Genomic DNA, 20177 nt, shown 5'->3' with positions numbered 1-20177 from the left:
GATATTTTTATGACCTCTATCTTAGGCACTCCTCGGAGCCATCTTCGAGTGGCTGTATACGCGCAAGATTGAGGCGCTCGGGTTCCTAGCTATGGGTGTCCGAAATTGTCAGCGGATAACAGAAGCATGCGCTCCGATAACTGTTCCGTCGATCCCTAGCTGCGCACGAGGAAAGAGTTCCTGAAGTTGGATAACAGCTCTGACCTACAGTGCCTTCGGAACACCACAGTAAGTGCTACCCCGCATTTCTGACTGCTGAACTCTGACCGAAGTCGAAGTTGGCCGGACGAACGGCCCGGCGGCATCTCAGCGCATGAGTTTGCGTGGTATCAGAGGTTCTGTCGTGAGCCCACTTCGTCTCGTGAGTTGTTCCTGTGGCAATCACGCTTATCGACACGCAGGATCAATGGACGCGAAGTTCCTCCTCGTCGTCGAGGCTGGGAGACGCCAACGAAATCATCCGCCACTGATGCTCAGCAACATGGACCCTAGCGAACAAATCAACCTCAACTACGCGGCCGTATATTTTGACAGCAGACGGCGCTTCGATTTCTCGCTTCCCCGAGAATACCGATGTCGTACGTCGATAATGAATGCTCTGGCCACTGTATGGGACTGACAGCGATGTACTATCAGCATGTGCTCTCGACCTGAATGCCACCCGTGCTCCCATTGTGTCTAATCTGGCATATCCATGGAGCATGGCTTCGATACTTACCGTACCTTCTTTTCGTCACCACAAGGAACTCCGAACAGGTGAGCTGCTCACACGCCTGCCATTCGAATCCCGCTGAACGCGCTACCGAAGAGCAGTAGGCTTCCCCGCGCCTGTTTGCCCGGAGATTCGACGCACCTGATGCTAGGACCCCGGAATATACGCACATAGGCCGTCCTGGAAAATCCGGCTCTAGCGCCTATTTATCCGCTTTTTTCTTGGGCCCTCGACCCCCAGATTTATCCGTTTTCCGGAACGGCCTCCAGGGACCCCCAGGATTTATCCGTTTTCTCGGGACGGCCTTCAAAAATGGCAATAAAATCGGGAAAAATCTGATTTTTTCTCACAGGGTCCCTACGCGCTTTGCGCGTAGCCTCTGCAACGAAAGAAGGTTGAGACGTACGAATGAGAAACTTAATTGCCTCCCATAGCCATTCAAGGTGCTACCACGCACCGCTGTCCTTCGAATATCGAGCCTGCCAATGGTAGAAGGTGCCAATGAGCACGAGAGGTTTTGTAGGGTGCTACTGTCCACCGAAACAAAGTGGTCAATTAGTGTACCGGTATCGCGTGCGTCTGGTTTGAGGGTAGGTCGGAGGTTCGAATCGACCGCCCGATATCCACTTTTTCGGAACGGCCTCCCCGTCTCCCCTGTATATATCCGCGTTTTTGAACTGGCCTTCGAGCCCTCAGGCCCCCAATTTGACCGTTTTTTGGACCGGCCTACCGGCCGGGAGCCCCACGATTTATCCGCACCGCTGGACGGCCTATATGCGTATATTCCGGGGTCCTCTGATGCTTCAGGACGCCTGGCCGCCCGAAATCTATCTGTCCAGTGTGGCGGCCACTGTTCAAACGCCTTGGAGTTCTTGGCAGAGCGTGCCTAGCCCTCTTCACGCGGCTGTCACGATGTTGCAGGCCGGTCAAGTTCCACCGACCCAGGACTTATCTGGCGCTCCGAGAGACTCCCCACATGAGATAAGGTACTATTCCTGGACGAGATAGTTCCTCCGCCACCGTTATACTAAAGGGCCAGCTCACCATCGGGGCGACCGTGCGCACGCTCTCCTTGCCCCGCCCCGTCCACCGACCATGTCGAACAAGGACAAGGACTCCGTCGACCCCAAGCACGGCGTCAACCCTGTTGGCGCCGTCACACCGAGCTACGACGATGAAGAGAAGTTCGAGAAGGAGTTGGGCTACTCGACGGAGGGTCCCACGACCGCCTCCGACGACGACCTTGCTCTCAAGCAGGCCACCGAGCTCGCCGTAGGTGACCCTCCATACCTGCCTGGTTATGGTAGCTGACCCCATTACAGGAGCGTCTGCAAGCCGGTCAAGCGTCTGAGCAGGAGTACAAGATTGAGAATGCGCACGATATTGCCATCAAGGTCTTGAGCACCCGCGACGACTACGAGCTCCCGGTCATCACCTTCCGTATGCTCTTCCTCGGTTTAGGCTTCTCTGCCTTCGGGTATGCCCCTTTGACTAGCATACCGTATTGCATGCTGACTGCTCTGTAGCTCCGTCCTGGCCCAGCTGTACTACTTCAAGCCCCAGACTTTGTCGGTCTCTCAGGGTTAGTCTCACTTGTATCACCACCTTTGTCTACTTACCCAACCAAACTCCGAATAGGCTTCCTGCTCATCATGATCTACTTCGTCGGCAAGGCTTGGGAGAAGATCATCCCTCGATGGGGTCCTCTGAGGTACATCAACCCGGGCAAGTTCAACATCAAGGAGCACGCTGCCGCATACATCATGGCCTACACCGCCAGTGGGTATGTAAACTCTAATAGCTACAATCGCCTGTGCTCATCACTACACCAGCTCCGCCACCGCCATCCAGGTCATCTCCGTGCAGGACTTGTACTACGGCAACGAGGTCAACCCGGGCATCGCTATCTTCACCCTACTCGCCTCTCAGCTCGTCGGCTACTCCTTCGCCGGCCTCCTACAGGAGGCGCTCGTCTACCCATCCATCACCTTCTGGCCGACGACCATCGTGCCGGCGAACATGTTCCAGGCGCTGCACTTCGACGGCGGCCTGGGGTCGAAGCGCACGCGCATGTTCTGGACGGTCTTCGCGGCTATCTTCTGCTGGGAGATCTTCCCGCAGTGGATTTTCCCGTTGCTCACGGGTGTCAGCATCTTCTGCCTCATCGACCAGTCGCACGAGGTCATGCGCAACATCTTCGGCGGTGTGAGTGACTTGACCGTCGTGTTCGGAGACGCTGAGCTAACGCAGTCGACAGGCGAGCAACAACGAGGGCATGGGTGTACGTGTCGCACATGCGAGTACCAAGTCGCCGTGTCTGACACATCTTTTAGCTTTTCGCCGTCTGCTTCGACTGGAACCTCATCGGGTCTGCCTGTCTGTACACCCCGCTTTGGACGCAGCTGAACGAGGATATCGGTATTTGCTTTACCGTGCGCTGACTTTTTCTTGCCCTTCTGCGCGCAGTTAACGTCCGTCCAGTATATCTTGATGTGCGCCGTCTACTACGGTAACATCTGGAGGGCGAAGCAGTTCCCCTTCATGTCCCAGGCCCTCTTCGACGAGACCGGTAAGTACTTTCGTGCAATGCGACGTTTTGCACCTGACGAATGATGTTAGGCGAGGAGTACAACCAGTCCGCTATCCTCACCGATGGCAAGTTTGACCCTGTCAAGTACGAGGATGTCGGCGTGAGTCTCCTTCCCGGCTTTTATTGACAAAGACTGACGCGTCTGCAGCCGGCCTTCTACTCCGCGACCAACGCGCTCGGCCTCATCACCAGCAACCTTGCCATGGGTGCTACGGCGGTACACGTCTTCCTCTTCTACTGGAACGAGTGAGCGATGTTTCGAATGCGCACTGACTTTGTATTGACTGTATCTTCAGCATCAAGCCTTTCGTCATGTCCTTCAACCCTTGGAACAAGGGACACGCTATTGTCCACGATGAACACTTCACGGCGATGAAGCGCTACAAGAGGATTCCGAAGTGGTGGTGGTTCACGCTTCTTGCGTGCGCCTACGCTATGGCGCAGGCCACCGACTACACTGGCCACTCGCATTTCTCCTGGTGGGCGCTCACGGTTATCCTGATTATCTCGTTGTTCTTCGTGAGTGGCTCGTCTTCCATGAACCCTCATATCGTGTTGACCTTCGTTGCCCTCAGACTACTGTATACTGCACGACATCTGCCCTCCTCGGCTTCAAGGAGTTCGGCGGTCAGCTCGATGGCTTTTACCAGATGATTGGCTCGTACATGGTCCCCGGCGATCCCGTCGCGAACATGTACGCCGCCCTCTATGGCGGCCAGCCCACTGTCCAGGGCATCAAGCTCCTCGGCGACCTCAAGCTCGGCCAGTACATCAAGATCCCTCCCCGCGTCAACTTCCTCGTCCAGATCCTCGGCTGCATCGTCGGCGCGCTGCTCAACTACGTGATGATGCTCTCCATCATCAAGAACCAGCGCGAGGACCTACTCTCGCTCTCCGGCACACGCCTGTGGTCCGGGCAGAACGCCCAGAGCTACAACTTCAACGCGATTGCGTGGGGCGCGCTCGGTCGCGAGATGTTCTCGCCGGGCAAGACGTACTACATGGTCCCTGTCGCGCTCGCTATTGGCGCGGTCCTCCCCATCCCTGGGTACATCCTGCACCGGAAGTACCCCAACAACGTGTTCTTCGCCAACATCAACACCGGTATCATCGTCCAATACGCGTGCTACCTCTCGGGTGAGTGGCCATCACACGGGCTCGGGCGCGCGTGAAGCTAACAAGGATACCAGTCGGCATCAACACGTCTGTGAATACCACGATGACCCTCGGCATCCTGTCCCAGTGGTGGATCCGTCGCAAGTACCCGCGCTGGTTCACGAAGTGTACGTCGTCACGGACAGCCTCGTCGACCTTCATGCTTACGCCCACGCAGACAACTACATCGTTGCTGGCGCGCTCGATGGTGGCACTCAGGTCATTTCCTTCATCCTCAACCTCGCGGTCTTCGGTGCCGTGGGCGAAGGCCACCTGTTCCCCGAATGGTGGGGCAACGATCTTAGTGCGTTTTTCTGAACCTTTACAACACACGAAACTAATTGCTTGTGTCCCCCAGAATATTCTGCCGATAGGTGTAAGGCGCCGGCGTAGAACTGTAGAATAGGTCTTCTTTTGTACTTGGGTCTTCCTTTGTATTCAGTCACTTTGCTGCTTTACTTGGTACGATGGCCTATGTCTGCTCTAACCCCTGCTCCTCCGCCTTCGTCGCTGCTGAACGGTCGACTGGCGTAATATGCGCTCCGAGCCAAGAACCCCAAGTTCCGTCGCCCGTCGTTTTCTCGCCCTTGTGCAGGGGCCCGCATCTGGCTCAATTGCTCGAGGCCGTTTGGCCGTGCTCGACTCAGTCGGCTCCGCCGCCCTCGACAGAGTGAAGCGCACGGTCGCCTGCAACGCCTGTCTCGCAGTGATTCCTGTCGATTCGCAGAGCTGCGCCACATCGACAGAGGCAACAGCGCGGTCCAATGTGTCTTGCGGAAGGTCGGGGAGGCCAGACGCGAAGGCAAAGAATATGGGCGGATCTCCAGCGCGTCGACAGGGTTTGGGTAAGCGTCGGAGTTTGTCGAGTTGCTTGTGCAGTGTTAGATGCGTTTGACAGAAGAGTGCTGTACACTTACATCCTCTTCCAAGCTCGTGGTTGGATCCATACGGGCCAACGCGCGGTTGACCTCATCTGCCGTCAAGGGCTCGCCCTGCCTACCGTCGAGCGCGACCCACACATGCTCATTCCCGTGCAGCTTCAGCGCAAAGAGCAGGACGCATTCCTCCGACAGTCGGAGTATACAGAAGGGTGAGGAGGGATTGGCGTGGTCGAGCCATCTTTCAATCTCTGCGTCCGTGCATGCGACAGTCGTAAGCGAAGATGTCGATCCCGCCACTTCCTTTTCGCAGCTGTAGACCCGAGCGCTGACGACACCCCTCGCGGTCCGGTGCTGCAAGAGAAGACTTATGGCTCGAGCATCCGCCCACGAAGGAGGCGTGCCCTTGATGTCGAACAGTTGCCGCAGCGGTGGCTTTCGTTCGAGGTGCCGTGAAAGCACGAAGGCTAGGCGTAGACAACGAAGCTCGGAAGCGTGGGGCATTGGCTCGGAACGCATGCGAAGGTAGTCGATGTTGAAGAAGTCGACGTTGTTGTTCTTGAACCATAGTGCGCAGCTGACGAGCATGAAGGGCTCGTCGATAACTACTTGGGAGGCATCATGGTCGACGAAACGACCGTAACCTTCCGTCACAAGTCGGACGTACTCTGCGTCGTACTGATGCGAAGCTGATGAATCGACGAAGACACGGAATAGAGCATGGTGGAGCGTTGACCGAACCAGCCAGTCTGCATTGGCGTCAGCAAGTGATACAACACACATAGGCAGACACGATACCTCGCATGGCCCAGAATGATATTGGTCGAAGAAGTCTCCACGCTTGTCCGAACCTATCTCCTTCGGATTCCGTCAGGTCGTCGGCGTCGCGAGGCGAATATCCTGTTGCGTTCCGTATGTAGTCATTGAGTAACTGGTGAGGCTGCGATAGTCCGTGTCGAAGATATTGTCCAATGAAAGAAGTCGTGAAGCGATGACTGTTGATGCTTGCTGAGCTCATGCATTATGTAAGACCGTTCAAAACACACCGTCCTCGAAGCCAGGTCCCCAGTCGCCGCAAGAGCCTTTTCCCACTGGCCTCCTGGAGGAAAAGAGGAGGCAGATATCGCAAGATGTATTGCCGGTTCGAGCCTACAGCGTCGAAGCCACCTGTCGCGGATGTCCATCTATAACGACCGTATACCATCTCGACAGGGTCGTCATGAAAGATATCTCGCGGGAGGCATGTCCCAGTGATGATGAGGGAGAGACCGGGTCGTCCTCGCCACGCCGTGAGCAAGCGCTGCATGTACGGCCGCGAATCGTCAGATGGGAAGCCGTATGGGATATTTGCCACACTATCATTGTGACCCAGTGACTGAGCTTCGTCGAGAACAGCGAAGAGCGGAACATCGGCGCCTAAGCGATGATGGATGTCCTTCAGTACAGCCTGCAGATGGTGGTCGACATATGCATCTGAAGCCTTTAGAAGAAAATGGCTGATCGCATGGAATGGATCGCGAGCTAGCAGGGCGCTGGGCTGAAGCTGACAATACAGCCAACGTTGTTTGTGTTCGTCGGTAAGACATGGGTCAGCAAGATCGAGGAAAGCTTTGAAGACCAACACTTGCGCGAGGAGGACATCCTTGTAGCGGCGGATGATGAAGTCAAAATTATGGTGCAGCGTACTCGGATATGAAGGCATGGAGGGGTGTGGTAGCTTGACTACGTCAGAGAAAACGAGGCCGTTAGCCACCACAGCCCCCACGTGTTTACTCCCGAGGCCGCTGGAGTCGAGTCTTGCGGCAAAGTAGAGCCCCCAGTGTCGACACAGGCCTTCGTATAGTAACCGAGTTTTTCCTGAGCCGGAAGCGTTAACGAAGAACCTATAATGAGCTTAGTCCACATCATCGCAAAGGGCTTCTAGGCAGACGTACGTATTCTCATCCTTACGGAAAACGGATTCGAGGTTACGCTCAAGCGTCTCAGAGGGTATAAGGTGACCAAGATCGTGTAGGACTAGTAGTGGTTGTTCATGTCTATCGCAGCGAGGTATCTTCAGGCTTGCCACATGATCCAAATGTTCGTTGTCGTCGCAACGCGGAGACCATGTGTCGAGTGTGCGAGATCCCCGGACCACTTCTAGGAGGGGTGGACGGATACGTTGCAGAATGCCATCTATTTGGCTGTTGACAGCCGAATCGCTATCAGTTGGGTTGTAGCTCTGCGACGACACCGGGAAAACAGCATCTTCATGTTGTCAGTCAGAAGGCAGTGACAACTGATCGTCAGAACTTACTCGGATGAAAGAGTGACGTGTAGTCGTTCTTCGAATGGGCGTTCTCAAGCATAATTCGCCCTTCGGCGCATTTACTGAGAGCGTCTTGGCAGGACCGTAGAGAGGTATATCGAGCGTCAGGGTATATATCATTCTCCTCACATGCGGCTCTTAGGATATGCGAGAGTAGATGCGCTGCATCGTCCAACATCAGGAAAACGCCCTATACTATCGAGGCTCGACCACGCCGGTGGATTTCTACAATAGCAATCAGCAATGTAGCCTTACTATATCGAACAACGTAGTGAATGTAGTGGAGGTCAGCGCGACATAGGACGACATAGCTTCACGTAGGTATGATGGGTGCTACGTCGGTCCCCATAGTCGTGACTATGAGCTATTCTCTCCCTCGTAGCTGATGGTAGTCTTCTCTTGAGTAATCAATGTCGGCATAAGTGACTGCTCGATGTCGAGCTCCTACAATTGAAGTTGGCCTCTGAACAGGTCACGAGCATTGAAATCAAGTAAAACCATTCGAGAAGCTATCTAAGTGTCGGTGCAAGACGAGAGAGGATGGCGATGAGGGTCGTAATCTTCATGGAGGAGTGACTCATCTGCTCGACTAGCCGCCTTCGTCGTCGCCGCCGAACGGCTCACCGCAATGTTGTGCTGCTCAAGTCAGTTGCTGCGGCTTGAAAAGTTGAGACTGCGGTTTAGCTTGCTCCGCGCGTCTCTGAAAGAGAATTCGATGAACGCAGGTGTGTTGCCAGACAAGAGGGCAGCACAGGAGAATGAAGAGTAGCGCGCTGAGGATGGTGAAGGCAACAAGTAATGCGAGCACTATGGATATACCACAGTAATCCCTTCATCAGAGCTCGCATGCTCATTCAATTCATGGGAGCCAACATACAGTCTGTGAATAGGACAATGAGGGACTTGGCCAAAGCTACGAAGGACTTAGCGAAGTGCAGGCTCCGATCGGACGTCCGGCCCGTCTAGCGCGTCCACGTGACCTTCCTATTTTTTCCGGCCACGTCGACAGCCGATCCGAATGCGCTTCTCCTTCTTCCACCATGTCGACCGTCTATTATGCCCACTCTCGCGCTTGCTGCCGCTCATGGCGACTTTCTAGCACTGCAGACTTTATGTGATCATGTCGCCTACGACGGCGAGCCGCGCAGCTTCGCGCCCTAGATCAGTTGCGTGCTTGACTTGGTGCGTGCGCAATATAGGCTGCGTGTAGTTGGAGCTGACTTCCGTGCAATGTAGGGAAGTTGCGCGCTGACCATATAGTGGGTTGTCGCTGCGCCTGGCGAACAGAGTCGCAGTACACCGCTAGGCGGGCCTTTTGCACGTACGTACCTGTGGATTTTGTCTGTTCGATCTATCTTTGTTATGCTTACTCGTGTCCAGCACATCGTCAACGCGTCAACCCCTTGCCCCCTTCATCCTCTTGAACCTCCTTGCGTGGCCCTTTGGCGCGGTTCGGTGTGAGGAGGCCACACCGTGAAATGTGACCTCGCAAATCCCGAATCATGATGGACGGGGCAACACAGTTCTGTACTTAGTCTCTATTGTGCAATGCTGTATTAGCTTAGTCCTGCAATAAAACCCTCTCTTTTGACTTTCTGAATGTTTGATGTGCCGATTTGAAGCCCAATAGCTTCGAATACTGACATTACCTGCATAAATCTGACGCAAACTACGATGGAACTCGATACTATGGTAGTTACTGGTAGGAACGGGCATACTATGGCCAACTATGCAGGTCACGCTAGGTCCTATGGGGACCTACATAAAAGGGTACTTGTCAATGTGGGTATGGCGCCTATAGAACCTATGTAGTGCCCCATAGACAAGTCAAGTTTTACTGATGAAGTCGTCTTTTATGGCGTGTGGCGATATGTGGTTTGTGGCATCAGCAATGCGAGTATTGAACCCTTCAGAGAACGATAGACTCATAACAGGCGGTGTTGAAGCAGTAGTGGAGATGCGAGTGTTAGGCTGACGGTGACGGTAGAAGACAAGTGATAAGTCTGAGCGGGTATGGAACAATGGAAGTCGGACCGACTGTAGCCCGTCGAGTCTCGACCCGGATCAGACACGTGATCCATTGTTTGTCGAACAACGATTGAACAAATGCGGCGCAGCGGCACACCTTGAGTCTATGTTGCGGACATTTATTTTTTCCCCTACCGTGACTTATAGCCGTCCCATAGTCCAATCGACGCCAGCCCCTTTTGGGCTACGTTGGTATCTTGAATCTCAGGAGACATGAAGCTGACCGCTTGAGTCCTACAGAATATTACGCTGACAGGTGTAGCGCCGTGTAGAACTGTAGATAAGGTCTTCTTTTGCACTTGGGTCTTCCCTCATATTCAATCATGCTTGCTCCTTTCCTTCCCCAGGATTCAAGCAATCGTGGGTGGATCGGTCCACGTCCTGCGTGTAATTCCCTTCACGTTATTTCCGCTACGCGTCCCTAACGCGGATGGAGTGAAGGCAGCATTGTTTGTACATCCACTGCCTGGGCTCGCAAGCCGCAGAGCTTCCCGTGAGTCAAATTAGCTATTCGATGCGTGGAGGTGGATCGAGACAGCCGCAGGACTCGGTCTCTTCCATTCCCGGCTATATGTGCGCTGGTCTATCTATGCTCTATACCCTCCCCCCCGCGCACCCATCGATGTTGAGTCCATCGGCGATATGCCCAGCGGTCGCGTGTCGTTGACTCGCTTTCATGGAGACGCGCCGACGCTTTTAGTCCGAAGGTGACGGCACTGGCATGAGGCCTAGGACTCTGCGACGGCGCTACGTGTGCTGTGTTCCCTACTAGATATGCTTCCCGTCATCGTCCATTGACTGAGCGCCGTTGCTGCACCGTAGTGGGACGTAGCGTGCGGACTGTGGGTTGCGTGGTCGAGCGCCGCTTCGATGTCCGCACGTTGGAGCCCTCTACCATCGACCTTTTCGCGGAGGGATGGGAGGACTCCGTCGTATCGGGCAGGATGAAGCGCAATAAAGACTGTTCGAGGTCCTCCGATGATGCATGCCAGTGCACATTGCTCCGCAAATCCGCCACGTTCACAGCGGCCACCGCATGGCCCGCGGCGTCGTCAGCCTGGGGGGCGGTAATTGTGGAGGCGAAGGCGAAGAAGAACGGTGGATTGCCAGCGTGCTTAGAAGGATCTGGGATGTTACGCATCTTGTCCAGCTGCTGTATGGGCCGTCAGTCCCGATCAAGGCCGCAACGATCTGACGCACCTCGGAATCAAAGTTGACAAGGGGATTATGCCTTGCAATCCTCTGGCCGATATCGGCGACGGATAGCTCGTCAAAGGCAGGATCGCTATCCAGTACGACCCAAACATTCTTGTTGTCGACTGAGAGCCTCAGCGTGAACAACAGTGAGATACTCGAAGACCGGTGTAGAATGCAGAACGGGGTGGCATCGGCGTGAGCGAGCCAGTTGTCGAGCTCTGCACTCGTCGCCGCAGTGGTCACTAAGGTGGACGTCGTCCCGGAGGATTCCCTAGTGAAATGATAAACGCGAGCGCAGGTCCTGCCCTTCGAGGTGTTGTGGAGGAGTAGAAGGTTCGCAGTACGCGCGTTCGCCCACGACGGAGGAGTACCTACGAAGTCGAAGACGTCTCTGAGCGCTATCTTGTTCTCGAACTTGCGGGCGAGTAGGTATGCCAATACCTCGGAGCGAAACTCGGCGACATGCCTTGGATGGTCTGTCAGAAGGCGAAGGCGAAGATAATCAAGGTCCAGGAAATCGGTGGCGGATGTTCTGAACCAATGTGCGCAGGTTACGAGAAGATAGGGCTCGTCGATGGCAATATGGCAAGCATCGTCATCGACAAAACGACCCAATGCCTCCGTGACGACGCATACGTGGCGGTAATCATATCTGCAGACTGATGATGGGTGAACGAAGATACTGAATAATGAACGGTGGACGGTTGATTTGATCAAAGGATCTGGCAACTGTAAGCACAAAGAAGTTCGTGTTCGAAGTGACATACGTCGCATGCTGTATAGCGAGTGGCGTCGGAGGATCCGTTTGGCAGTTTCATATCGCGGTCCCTCGGCGACACTGAGATCGTCCGCGTCATGAGGCAGGTAGCCGGTGCCATTATGGACATAGTCGTTCAAGGATTGGTGCGGCTGCTTCGTTCCGAAGCGGATATACACCGCGATGTATGAGGCTGTCAGTCGATGCCTACAGCCTCATCAGATTGCGGTTAACGACGTTCATGAGTGATAGACACACCTCCCACGGAGCCAGAATCCCAGACGGCGTATAAGCTTCTGTCCGCTCCTTGTCCGAACGAAAGCCGAAGGGAGGTAGCGAAGAAGATAGCACCGATTTGAGTCCTTGGAGTCGAATGCGCCCGTAGCGGAGCACCAGCGGTACTTCCCGTATTCCATCTCCAGCGGCTCAACATCCCAGATCTCCTTGGGAAGCTCTGTACCGGTCACGATGAGTGACACTCCAGGACGGCCGCGCCACGCCAGTATCAGCCGCCGTAGGTATGCTGGAGCGTCTGCTCTCGGAAGCCCATACTTCGATTTATCTGGGCCGTCGTCATTCCCAAGCGCCTGAGATTCGTCTAATGCAACGAAGAGGTGCGCATTACCGAGGCGTCGACGAATGTCGCCCAGTACCTGCTCGAGCGCATGTTCAATGTACTCGGAAGAGGCTTTGATGAGCACGGCGGTGATAGCCCGGAAAGGATCCGAGTGTTCGCGCCCCAGAGTCACGGATTGGAGTTGACACTGAAGCCAGCGGGCCTTATGCACGTGCTGAAGATCGTGCTCGTCGACGAGGCGTAGGAATTCGCGCATGACGAACACCTTTATAGCGACGGATCAATGCCTGAAGGTTAGCCTCGCGCACAGCCGTGTAATTGGGCGCTGTGGGGTGTGGTATGACCGTCAGTCCGTCTGGCTGAAGTAGGAGGCTTCTGGCGGTAACATAGTCGACGCTGGTGCTGCCCAGATAACTCGAATCAACTTTGGCGGTCAAATATAGACCCCAATTATGAGCTAATCCTTCGTAGAGGAGCCTAGTCTTGCCGGAGCCAGACGTGTTGACGAAGAAGCTGTATGGTTACACTGAATGACAATTCGTAAGAGTTGACCAGACAAGACTCACGTGTCATGCTCGCTATCGAATATCTTGGACAAACGCTGGCGCAGGACGTCTTCATTTATCATGCGCCCGATGTCGTGTAACACCAACATGGGCAGACCTTGGTTTTCAGGAATTTTGAGGGAAGCAACATGGGCCGCGTGTGCAGGGTCTCCGGTAAGTGGCTGCCACGTCTCGTATGTGCGAGAGCCATCCGCGATGGCTTGCATTCTCGCACGTGAGTCGTGCAGGACGCTCTCGATTTCGGCAGTGATGGCATCGCTCGTACCGACAGCAGTGCGTGGTTGCCTGAGAATCTCGGGAAGAAAGACAGCTGTCCAGCGTAATTTGAGTAATCGAGGCTACTTGTTAATCTAGCGATAGACTTACAGTGGTCGAATATTGTTTTATACGTCTTTGTACGGTGCACTTCCTTCATGATACGTGCAGCGTCTTCGGAGCTCGAGAGGAGATCATGGCAAGAGGACAAAGCGACTCGTGCTGGGTCGGCATACAGGTTGTTTTCCCTGTACATCTGCCGCGAAGCGCGGGAAAGCACTTCAGAGAGTCCCCGCAGGCTATAGTCATCGTCGTCGTCCGCGTTCGGGGGGATGTGTGCAGTCGCCGCAGCTATGAGTTGGTCGAACTCTGCGGAGAATGAGAGAGCCATCTCGAGGAACGGTTACGACGCTGATTTCCTTCTGCATACAGCAGAGGATATAAAGCACTGTGCCAGCGTCAATATGTGGCCCGAGGATGCAACCAGCAAGTTGAAGGTGATTCACGTGACGGCTTTCGTGGGAAGAGTGACATCAGTCACAAAGGGTTGGTGATCCTTTGAGGCACGCTTACATGGTTTGCACTGGCCAGTATGGTCAATGTGTATGGCCAGGCCATCGTGCCGGTTTGCATAATCTCAATTGCTTTCGCGCGCTTTGAGCTCATCACCCAGAGTCCAATCGACCGTCATGACTTCGCGGCGGCAGCTGCAGGACCCGCGACCTGTTCTCATGCTGCCCTTGTTCGGCGTGCGAAACGGTTGCAACGGCAACCATCGATACACAGGAGCGATACCTTCTTGCGCCGTTGCGCCTTGTTCTCTGGTGACATTGTTAGACGCGGCGAGAACTGGTGAGAAAGGCTCCAACGTATTACCATTCGAAGTCCACTGAAAATGTGAGCGCTTTCAGCATGTACATAACCATGACTTCTCACATTATGATCTTGCAGGAACCCATCCGGGATGCCCTCAAGGAGCTACCCGACCCCCATCCGGATGCCGGCGAGTTTGGTGTCTTGCGCGTCGTCGCGAGTTACCCCTTCAGCGTCAAGTTGACGGAGGCGAAAGTCAACGGCGACAAGATGGTTAGCGGTGGGATGCCGGATTACTGGGATACCAGGAAGCATGGACCGCTCGCTATCATGAACATGGATCTCCTTGAGCGTCTTACCGGTGATGTGTCGCCAACCCAATGTCTGCAGCGCTGGCGGTCGAAACAGCCGTGGCAGTCTACTGCCGACAGCGGTAGGGGGAAGCGAAAAGACAGGGAGGAGGACCCTGCGGAAGGGAGTCGCGGGGCAAAGCAGCCGAAACTGGCGGAAGGGGGCAAGGGTGTGGCAGCGGACAAGCCGAAGAAGGAGGGGAGGGGGGACAAGGGGAAGCGCGGCAAGGGAAAAGGGTGGGGATGAACTATGGGAATCGCCGATATGAATTATATCGACACTAGGCAAATACAGGATCTACAGTTCTGCATCTCCTTCTGCGTTCATGTCGTGGATGGTAGGTCCGGTAAGCGATCCGGATATCGTGCGCGTATCCTCTCCCTCAACTCCTCCTCGTACACCTGATCCGGTCCCAGCTGATTGCCCAACGTCAGCCAGCCAGGCCGCACGTTGTGCTTCCTCCCGAAGATCTCGACCTTGCGCCCACCCGGGCACATGCGCTCGATGAGCCCATACACCTCATCCGGCTTGCGGCTCGTCTCGCGCACCTCGGAGACGATGACATCCGTGTCGAGGCCGCGGTTCGCCCAAGGCGGCAGGCGGAAGGGCTGCGAGGGGTCGGCGGGGTTCTTCACGCCGACGAGAAGGTGCTCCTTGGTGTGGTTGAGCCAGTGGCCGGTGCGGCCGGTGCGAATGAGGCGCTGGAGCTGCACGGGGTCAGCGAGGGGCCGTAGACGGAGGGCCGACATGCATACCTGATTGGTCTTGATCCAGACGATCTCGTCGACGCGAGTGTAGCCCCAGACGCGGAGGCATTCGCGGCCGACCTCCATAGCACGTCCGGTGACCCAGAGGAACAGGATGCCCTCGTCCTGCAGCCTCGGGATGGGCATTGCCTTCATCTCGTCGTCTGTCATAGTGCCGTACGGAAGCTATGATTGGGCATTAGAGATCTACGTCGCAAGTAGTATGGCCGAGTTCACGTACGCTCATATGGATATCCCATGGCGGGTCGGCCATGATAACATGAAATTTGCCCAGTACTGAGTAGTCAAAGCGTCGAAGGTCACAATTTATCCATTGCGGCGGCAGCTGCCCCATCATGAGCGAAAAGCCAGTATATCACTCTGTCGCGTACGCACCATCTCGGTCTTGTTCCCATTCGGGCCCAAACCTAGCTCGAGCCTGTGCATCTTCTTCCGCTTCTCCACCTCCCGCTTGCGCTGCATCTCCCTCGCTGCGTGCTGATGATGCTCGCGCTCATCACCAACATCCCAATCGAGTTCGTAGTGCAGGTATCGACACGGGGCTTTCTCCTTCCCCCTGCCGCCGGCGCCCAGCCCGGATGGCAGCGACGTGGGTACGCGGCTGTTCGGGGGTGCCATACCATGGCTATGCGCGGTGCCGGGGAATGGAGGGATTGACGGGGACTGCGCGTACGTCGGCTCGGAGTAGCAGGTATTGAGGTACGAGCAGTGACCAAGGGAGGGATCGGTATGTGGACGGATGAGGGGACGGAAGTGTGCGCAGGAGCAAATACTGGGGGTGCCAGTAGTGGCGGCGCGAGCCTTCGCACATTCTTCCTTGGTAATGTTGGAGCAGATGGGCTCGAACTTCTCGTCTATGGAGTGAAACTGAGAGAGGTGAGCACCAAAAGATAGAAGGTGGGACTGACAGTATCGCGCACCTGTTCCGCGACCAGCCTTCCTCTCGCCGTACCCTTCAGTATGATCGTGAACGCCTCTCGCATCTCCTTGCTGACGTTACTGAGTTGATTCTGCACAACTGCTGTGTGCTCTTCGCGCTCGACCTCCTCATCCGTGCCGGCTGCCGAGTCGTCCTCCTCGTCGACCTGACGCTTGCGCTTCCGCGCAGTGAAGGTTGCATTCGCACTGTTTCCTGCCGTCTGCAGCGTGATGTCGATGACACTGAGAGGACCGTCTTCTCCATTGCGCGCAACAGTCAGGGTCCCTTGGTCCCACGTTCGAGTCAGAGTGTCGAGGATACGCTCAAATTTACGAAGGTCTGTCAGGCGCAAACGCGCGTAGGGAGCACCCGGGGGAAACAGTCCTGCTGGAGGCTTGAAGGTGATGACATGCGCGAGGAGGTCCATGGAGGACATGGGGAGTACGATTGACTTGTTATTCACGAGACTGTGCAGCGCTGCAGCAACGAGGATACGAAGTTCATCGTCCACTGACATGATGAACACGGCGGAGATGACGGGAGTGAAGAACAATGGGATTAGATGAAAAAGGAAATGCGGAGGTAGCATTCGGGCCGCTTCATCGCCTCCAGGCTCCGAATTACTTTGTCTCCTGCCATCATCATGAGTATGTTGCTGCATTTTCTGACTTGCGAATTATGCAAGGACACTTCCTGGGTCCTCTTCCTCGCTCTAGAGGCGCTTCAAATTCAACGCTGGGGTGCTCGCCAACTCTCTCTCCTTTGCGTGGCTCCTATGTTACCACACGCATTCATCATTGCCATTGGCAATCTGATGGGGGTACCTGTATGAGCTCGCTAGGAGACTGCATGTACAGTAGGTATTGATCAACGAATGTGGCGCGTACAGCCTTCGTTCTACTCTCATCTGATCTCCCGAATACAGCTCGACAGCTGCGACAACCCAGGAGCGGAGCTCATAGGGGTCAGCCGCGCATACTTATATATCATCCCGCCGTCTCCCTCGCGTTACAGCAACCCCCCATCCTCTCCCTTGCCCTCATACCCCGCTAACGTTGTACCTCACCGTCAGCTTCGACGCCTCAGCATGATCATGACTTCCCTGAACTTTGTGGACAAGGGCCTACTGAACTCCAGTCTATGCCTTGATGACGGACGCGTGCAGTTCACGACGAAGACGAAGAGGAACTGGATTGGAAGGACGAAGGAGACGCGATTACTCCGCGGGACTTCGGACTTGTCTGTCGCGTCGATTCAGTGGCGGAACAAAGCCTTCGAAATCAACGAGAAGACGTACTCAATCAAACAGCTCAGGACGAAGTCCAGCTGTTGGACGCAGTCGGTGTTGTCCATCTTGTGCGGCGTTCGAAGACTAACCGAACCTAGGAAGTCTCAATGGCAATGGGGATCGAGGACGTACTCCGTTAAGTGGAAGAAAGGCGGCTGGATGGTAGGTCTTGTCGCCGCATCGGCATCGGATACGAGTGTCCAGCAGGTTTGACACGCGCAACCAGATATTCCCTCCATCTTCCTCTGACCCAATAGCGACGCTGAAGCCGCGGAAACTGCGTCTATTCCACAAGGACGTACCAGCGAGAGTTACACTTCCATCCTCTCACTATGGGAGCCTCAGCGACGATGCCCTGTTCTTCCTTGTGCTCCTGATTCACTTGCAAGCTACAAAAGAGCGGAATGAGGTGCGTATTCGTCTATGTCTGGCAGTTGTGTCTAATCGCTGATGGCGCCGCAGGGCAAGGCCGAAGCTGCTGGGGCTGCGGGAGACATTGCAGGCGCGGTCGCGTCAGTGGCCACTTGACGAGATATCAAAGTCTCTCTGTTATAATTGATACGTTCACATGCCTGAGTAATTCGTGCTTGTGAACAATTGTACCCGCTCTGCCAGTCCAAAACTGCGTCGAACCGTGACCAATCACACAAACGACTCGTCACCTTCCGTCACGCGGTGGTCACGGCAGTGAGCTTTTCTTCTTTCACGATCGCCTTTCGGAAGTGAGGTTCGTATACCGCTCCCGAGCTCTGCCCTGAATAATCTTAACTCATGGTGAACTCAGCCCCTCAGTATGTCTCATCCACTCTCTCCGAACTCTACGTCGGAGAGGACATTCTGCCTATGTCCGCCTTGCGGGGCGTCGCTCAAGACAAGCGCATCGTATACGACTCCAGAATCCGCTCTGGAGGACCTGCATGCTGGACATGTCGTGATGATGCCTCAGGAGATCCAGCGCATCTCAACACTCGCAGACGATGCCGAGAGGGATGCGAGCGCTCTAGCACAGGAGATTGACCGCCTTCGCGTTCTTGTGGCCGACATGGATACACACAGACGCCAGGCTGTCGCCTTCGCTGCTCAGCAGCGCCTCCTTGTTGCCCCAATCCGGCGACTGCCGACGGAGTTGCTGACGCAGATACTCGCCGACGTCTGCGCAGAGGAAATCACCTTTCGCTTGTTGCCACGGGATTCCACTCGACGCTACAGCTTTAACACGAAGCCGCGTCCGCGCTATCCAGCAGTCGTTGCCAGTCACGTTTGCCGACGGTGGCGAGCACTCCTATTTGACTCACCGTCGTTGTGGATCCCCAATGGCGGGTTGACAATCGGATTTGCTATCGGAGTGCAGGCTTCAAAGCGGTCCTGGAAAAGGACATGTGCATCGGTGCGGAGGGCCGTTGACCACTATGCTGAGCGCTCTTCTGGGCTTGCGCTTGAACTGCAGGTGGACGATGATACTTCCAGCCCACGCAAAAGCAACGATCCGCAAGTCATCGCTGTCTGCGGGATCATCGCCAAACATCTCCATCGCTGGCGTCTGATTCATATGCCCGTGGTTGTCGCCCGTTGCCTGCACGAATATACCGACGACGCCATCCCGGGACTTCTCGAGGAATTATCGATCCCCTGGTTCGATGCACGAGAACACGGGGATAGGAGGGTGTCCTCCGTCTTCTTGATTGCGCCTCGCCTGCGCAAAGTCACCGCGCCTCAGGTGGAGCGAATCGATCTGCCATGGGATCAGCTCACCAATATTCGTGACAACGCATGGCTATCTCACGAGGGAGCAGTAGAGCCTCTGTTTGGTCACCGGCTGCAAACTTTACGGATCGCTATCGATCACAGAATGCTCGCAGATCTCCAGAACACTCCTCATCTCACACGACTAGATCTCGCCACCGACCACTTCGTGGAAGCTACTTGTCTACTATCCTGTGTTTCAGCACCGGCATTGACGCAACTCATCCTACGAGGTGCCTATCCGCAAATGGATGACCCAGAGGAGAATCAGAGCGGTTGCAACATGTGCATTCATACCAGGGATGAAGAGGATGCATGCATCGACGCGTTCCTTAAATTCCTTGACCGCTCCCAATGCCGATTAACCTACCTTCGGCTTCATTACCTCTCGCTCGCGACGCCTGTCTTCATGCAGGTGCTTGGCGGATTGTCCTTCCTCAAGTCCCTCATCATGATCGACCCCTACTACGATCATGTAATCCCGCAAGAACCTGGAGCGGATTACGACTATACGTACGAAGTCACGGAACCACCGTCAAGCATCTCCAGTGATGTCTTCCTTGCCATGATGGGCTCGGTGGATGCTCAGCCCATACTCCCTCGGCTCGAGCATTTCTCTTACGATGGTGGTGCTAGTGTTGCCATGCTAGAGGGGAGCATACGCCCTGTCGTAGATCGGCTCTGCCAGTCGAGGACAAGCCCACCATTATTGTTTGAAGTCGAAGGCGAGCGCATATCGGGGTACGTTGTTCGAGGTTCTGATGTCTCATCGAACCTTACGAGTCACGCAGGTGAAAAAGTCCGTCCAATTCCGGACGATGGCGACGGTCTTCTGGCAGAATATGGACTTGAAGACATTCAAGCCTGTCAGAGCGCAGCTCAGACGGTGTAGCTGGATAATTTCATTCGTCCTCCTCACTCTCGCAGGACCAATGAACGGTGTTGGGACACGCCGGGCTGCGAAGGGACTTGTTTCGTCCGCAGGTTCTTCGGATCTGTAGCATACAAGGCAAATGCAAAATTCCTCTGTTGGGATATGGTCGTCGTTGTACACAAGTTGTTCGGATTTTGGTTGGCATTCGGTCGTACGAATCAGTGCGGCTCGCCTGCGCGATGGCCTGAGTGTCCTTGTGGTTTCGTTTCCAAGTGAGCGCGACTGAGCAGAACCGCATTCTCACTGCGCGTGCCTCTAAGTATGAGCCTCCCATCGGACAGAAAGAGCACGGGCGTTATTAAAATTTCTGTCGGTGAGTTACCTGGCACGTGCGTTACG

General features: G+C 55.1%; 8 protein-coding genes across 8 annotated transcripts; 5 read left to right on the top strand and 3 right to left on the bottom strand.

Moving 5' to 3' along the window:
* Positions 1–1197: 1197 nt before the first annotated feature.
* Positions 1198–1490, top strand: SCHCODRAFT_02623872 (uncharacterized protein; the record flags this gene model as incomplete). The annotated part of the gene is made up of 1 exon (XM_050345205.1): positions 1198–1490. A coding segment is annotated over one exon (293 nt), but the record flags the coding sequence as incomplete, so codon positions are not given.
* On the top strand, positions 1461–4940 carry SCHCODRAFT_02748040 (OPT superfamily oligopeptide transporter). Its single transcript, XM_050347210.1, has 15 exons — positions 1461–1984; positions 2035–2189; positions 2239–2294; positions 2351–2495; positions 2545–2922; positions 2975–2993; positions 3046–3144; positions 3194–3281; positions 3332–3402; positions 3451–3548; positions 3599–3821; positions 3878–4439; positions 4493–4585; positions 4636–4761; positions 4816–4940. The coding sequence occupies exons 1-15, from the start codon at positions 1808–1810 to the stop codon at positions 4848–4850; spliced, it is 2325 nt and encodes a 774-aa protein (XP_050200699.1). The 5' UTR covers positions 1461–1807; the 3' UTR covers positions 4851–4940.
* Positions 4941–7683, bottom strand: SCHCODRAFT_02688161 (uncharacterized protein; the record flags this gene model as incomplete). Its single annotated transcript, XM_003036800.2, has 6 exons — positions 4941–5327; positions 5375–6084; positions 6134–6330; positions 6382–7218; positions 7270–7582; positions 7632–7683. The coding sequence occupies 6 exons, from the start codon at positions 7681–7683 to the stop codon at positions 4941–4943; spliced, it is 2496 nt and encodes an 831-aa protein (XP_003036846.1).
* A 2355-nt stretch (positions 7684–10038) lies between these two features.
* SCHCODRAFT_02540355 (uncharacterized protein) lies at positions 10039–13494 on the bottom strand. The gene is made up of 7 exons (XM_003036799.3): positions 13135–13494; positions 12769–13078; positions 12511–12715; positions 11884–12467; positions 11636–11832; positions 10872–11590; positions 10039–10824 (listed from the first exon to the last, which is right to left on the bottom strand). Exons 1-7 carry the CDS (start codon positions 13412–13414, stop codon positions 10456–10458), a joined length of 2664 nt encoding a protein of 887 aa, XP_003036845.1. The 5' UTR covers positions 13415–13494; the 3' UTR covers positions 10039–10455.
* Positions 13495–13962: 468 nt separating this feature from the next.
* On the top strand, positions 13963–14433 carry SCHCODRAFT_02499382 (uncharacterized protein; the record flags this gene model as incomplete). The annotated part of the gene is made up of 1 exon (XM_003038158.2): positions 13963–14433. One exon carries the CDS (start codon positions 13963–13965, stop codon positions 14431–14433), a length of 471 nt encoding a protein of 156 aa, XP_003038204.1.
* On the bottom strand, positions 14367–16008 carry SCHCODRAFT_01115185 (MT-A70-domain-containing protein). Its single transcript, XM_050341046.1, has 5 exons — positions 15875–16008; positions 15330–15821; positions 15175–15279; positions 14943–15119; positions 14367–14894 (listed from the first exon to the last, which is right to left on the bottom strand). The coding sequence occupies exons 1-5, from the start codon at positions 15935–15937 to the stop codon at positions 14511–14513; spliced, it is 1221 nt and encodes a 406-aa protein (XP_050200698.1). The 5' UTR covers positions 15938–16008; the 3' UTR covers positions 14367–14510.
* A 681-nt stretch (positions 16009–16689) lies between these two features.
* SCHCODRAFT_02623861 (uncharacterized protein) lies at positions 16690–17816 on the top strand. Its single transcript, XM_050345204.1, has 5 exons — positions 16690–16729; positions 16799–17211; positions 17260–17323; positions 17388–17570; positions 17624–17816. The coding sequence occupies exons 2-5, from the start codon at positions 16961–16963 to the stop codon at positions 17687–17689; spliced, it is 564 nt and encodes a 187-aa protein (XP_050200697.1). The 5' UTR covers positions 16690–16729; positions 16799–16960; the 3' UTR covers positions 17690–17816.
* Positions 17817–18098: 282 nt separating this feature from the next.
* SCHCODRAFT_01142224 (uncharacterized protein) lies at positions 18099–19755 on the top strand (the record flags this gene model as incomplete). Its single annotated transcript, XM_050341096.1, has 2 exons — positions 18099–19645; positions 19696–19755. The coding sequence occupies 2 exons, from the start codon at positions 18099–18101 to the stop codon at positions 19697–19699; spliced, it is 1551 nt and encodes a 516-aa protein (XP_050200696.1). The 3' UTR covers positions 19700–19755.
* Positions 19756–20177: the final 422 nt, after the last annotated feature.

The sequence above is a fragment of the Schizophyllum commune genome (assembly GCF_000143185.2).
Source record: "Schizophyllum commune H4-8 unplaced genomic scaffold SCHCOscaffold_5, whole genome shotgun sequence".
Classification (NCBI taxonomy): Eukaryota; Fungi; Basidiomycota; class Agaricomycetes; order Agaricales; family Schizophyllaceae; genus Schizophyllum; species Schizophyllum commune.
The sequence above is the reverse complement of the archived record's forward strand: the minus strand, read 5'-3'. Positions and strand labels throughout refer to the sequence as shown.

Coding starts and splice junctions, on each gene's coding strand:
- SCHCODRAFT_02748040 (XM_050347210.1), top strand. CDS start 1,808: ATGTCGAACAAGGACAAGGACTCCGTCGACCCCAAGCACGGCGTCAAC. Junction 3,145..3,193: donor ATATCGGTATTTGCTTTACC/GTGCGCTGACTT, acceptor ACGTCCGTCCAG/TATATCTTGATGTGCGCCGT. Junction 3,282..3,331: donor GGCCCTCTTCGACGAGACCG/GTAAGTACTTTC, acceptor GAATGATGTTAG/GCGAGGAGTACAACCAGTCC.
- SCHCODRAFT_02540355 (XM_003036799.3), bottom strand. CDS start 13,414: ATGGCTCTCTCATTCTCCGCAGAGTTCGACCAACTCATAGCTGCGGCG. Junction 13,079..13,134: donor TAAAACAATATTCGACCACT/GTAAGTCTATCG, acceptor TACGCTGGACAG/CTGTCTTTCTTCCCGAGATT. Junction 10,825..10,871: donor TTGTCAACTTTGATTCCGAG/GTGCGTCAGATC, acceptor CGGCCCATACAG/CAGCTGGACAAGATGCGTAA.
- SCHCODRAFT_02623861 (XM_050345204.1), top strand. CDS start 16,961: ATGATCATGACTTCCCTGAACTTTGTGGACAAGGGCCTACTGAACTCC. Junction 17,324..17,387: donor GGAAGAAAGGCGGCTGGATG/GTAGGTCTTGTC, acceptor ACGCGCAACCAG/ATATTCCCTCCATCTTCCTC. Junction 17,571..17,623: donor CTACAAAAGAGCGGAATGAG/GTGCGTATTCGT, acceptor ATGGCGCCGCAG/GGCAAGGCCGAAGCTGCTGG.
- SCHCODRAFT_01115185 (XM_050341046.1), bottom strand. CDS start 15,937: ATGCGAGAGGCGTTCACGATCATACTGAAGGGTACGGCGAGAGGAAGG. Junction 15,280..15,329: donor ATGGGAACAAGACCGAGATG/GTGCGTACGCGA, acceptor ATGATGGGGCAG/CTGCCGCCGCAATGGATAAA. Junction 15,120..15,174: donor CATGGGATATCCATATGAGC/GTACGTGAACTC, acceptor GCCCAATCATAG/CTTCCGTACGGCACTATGAC.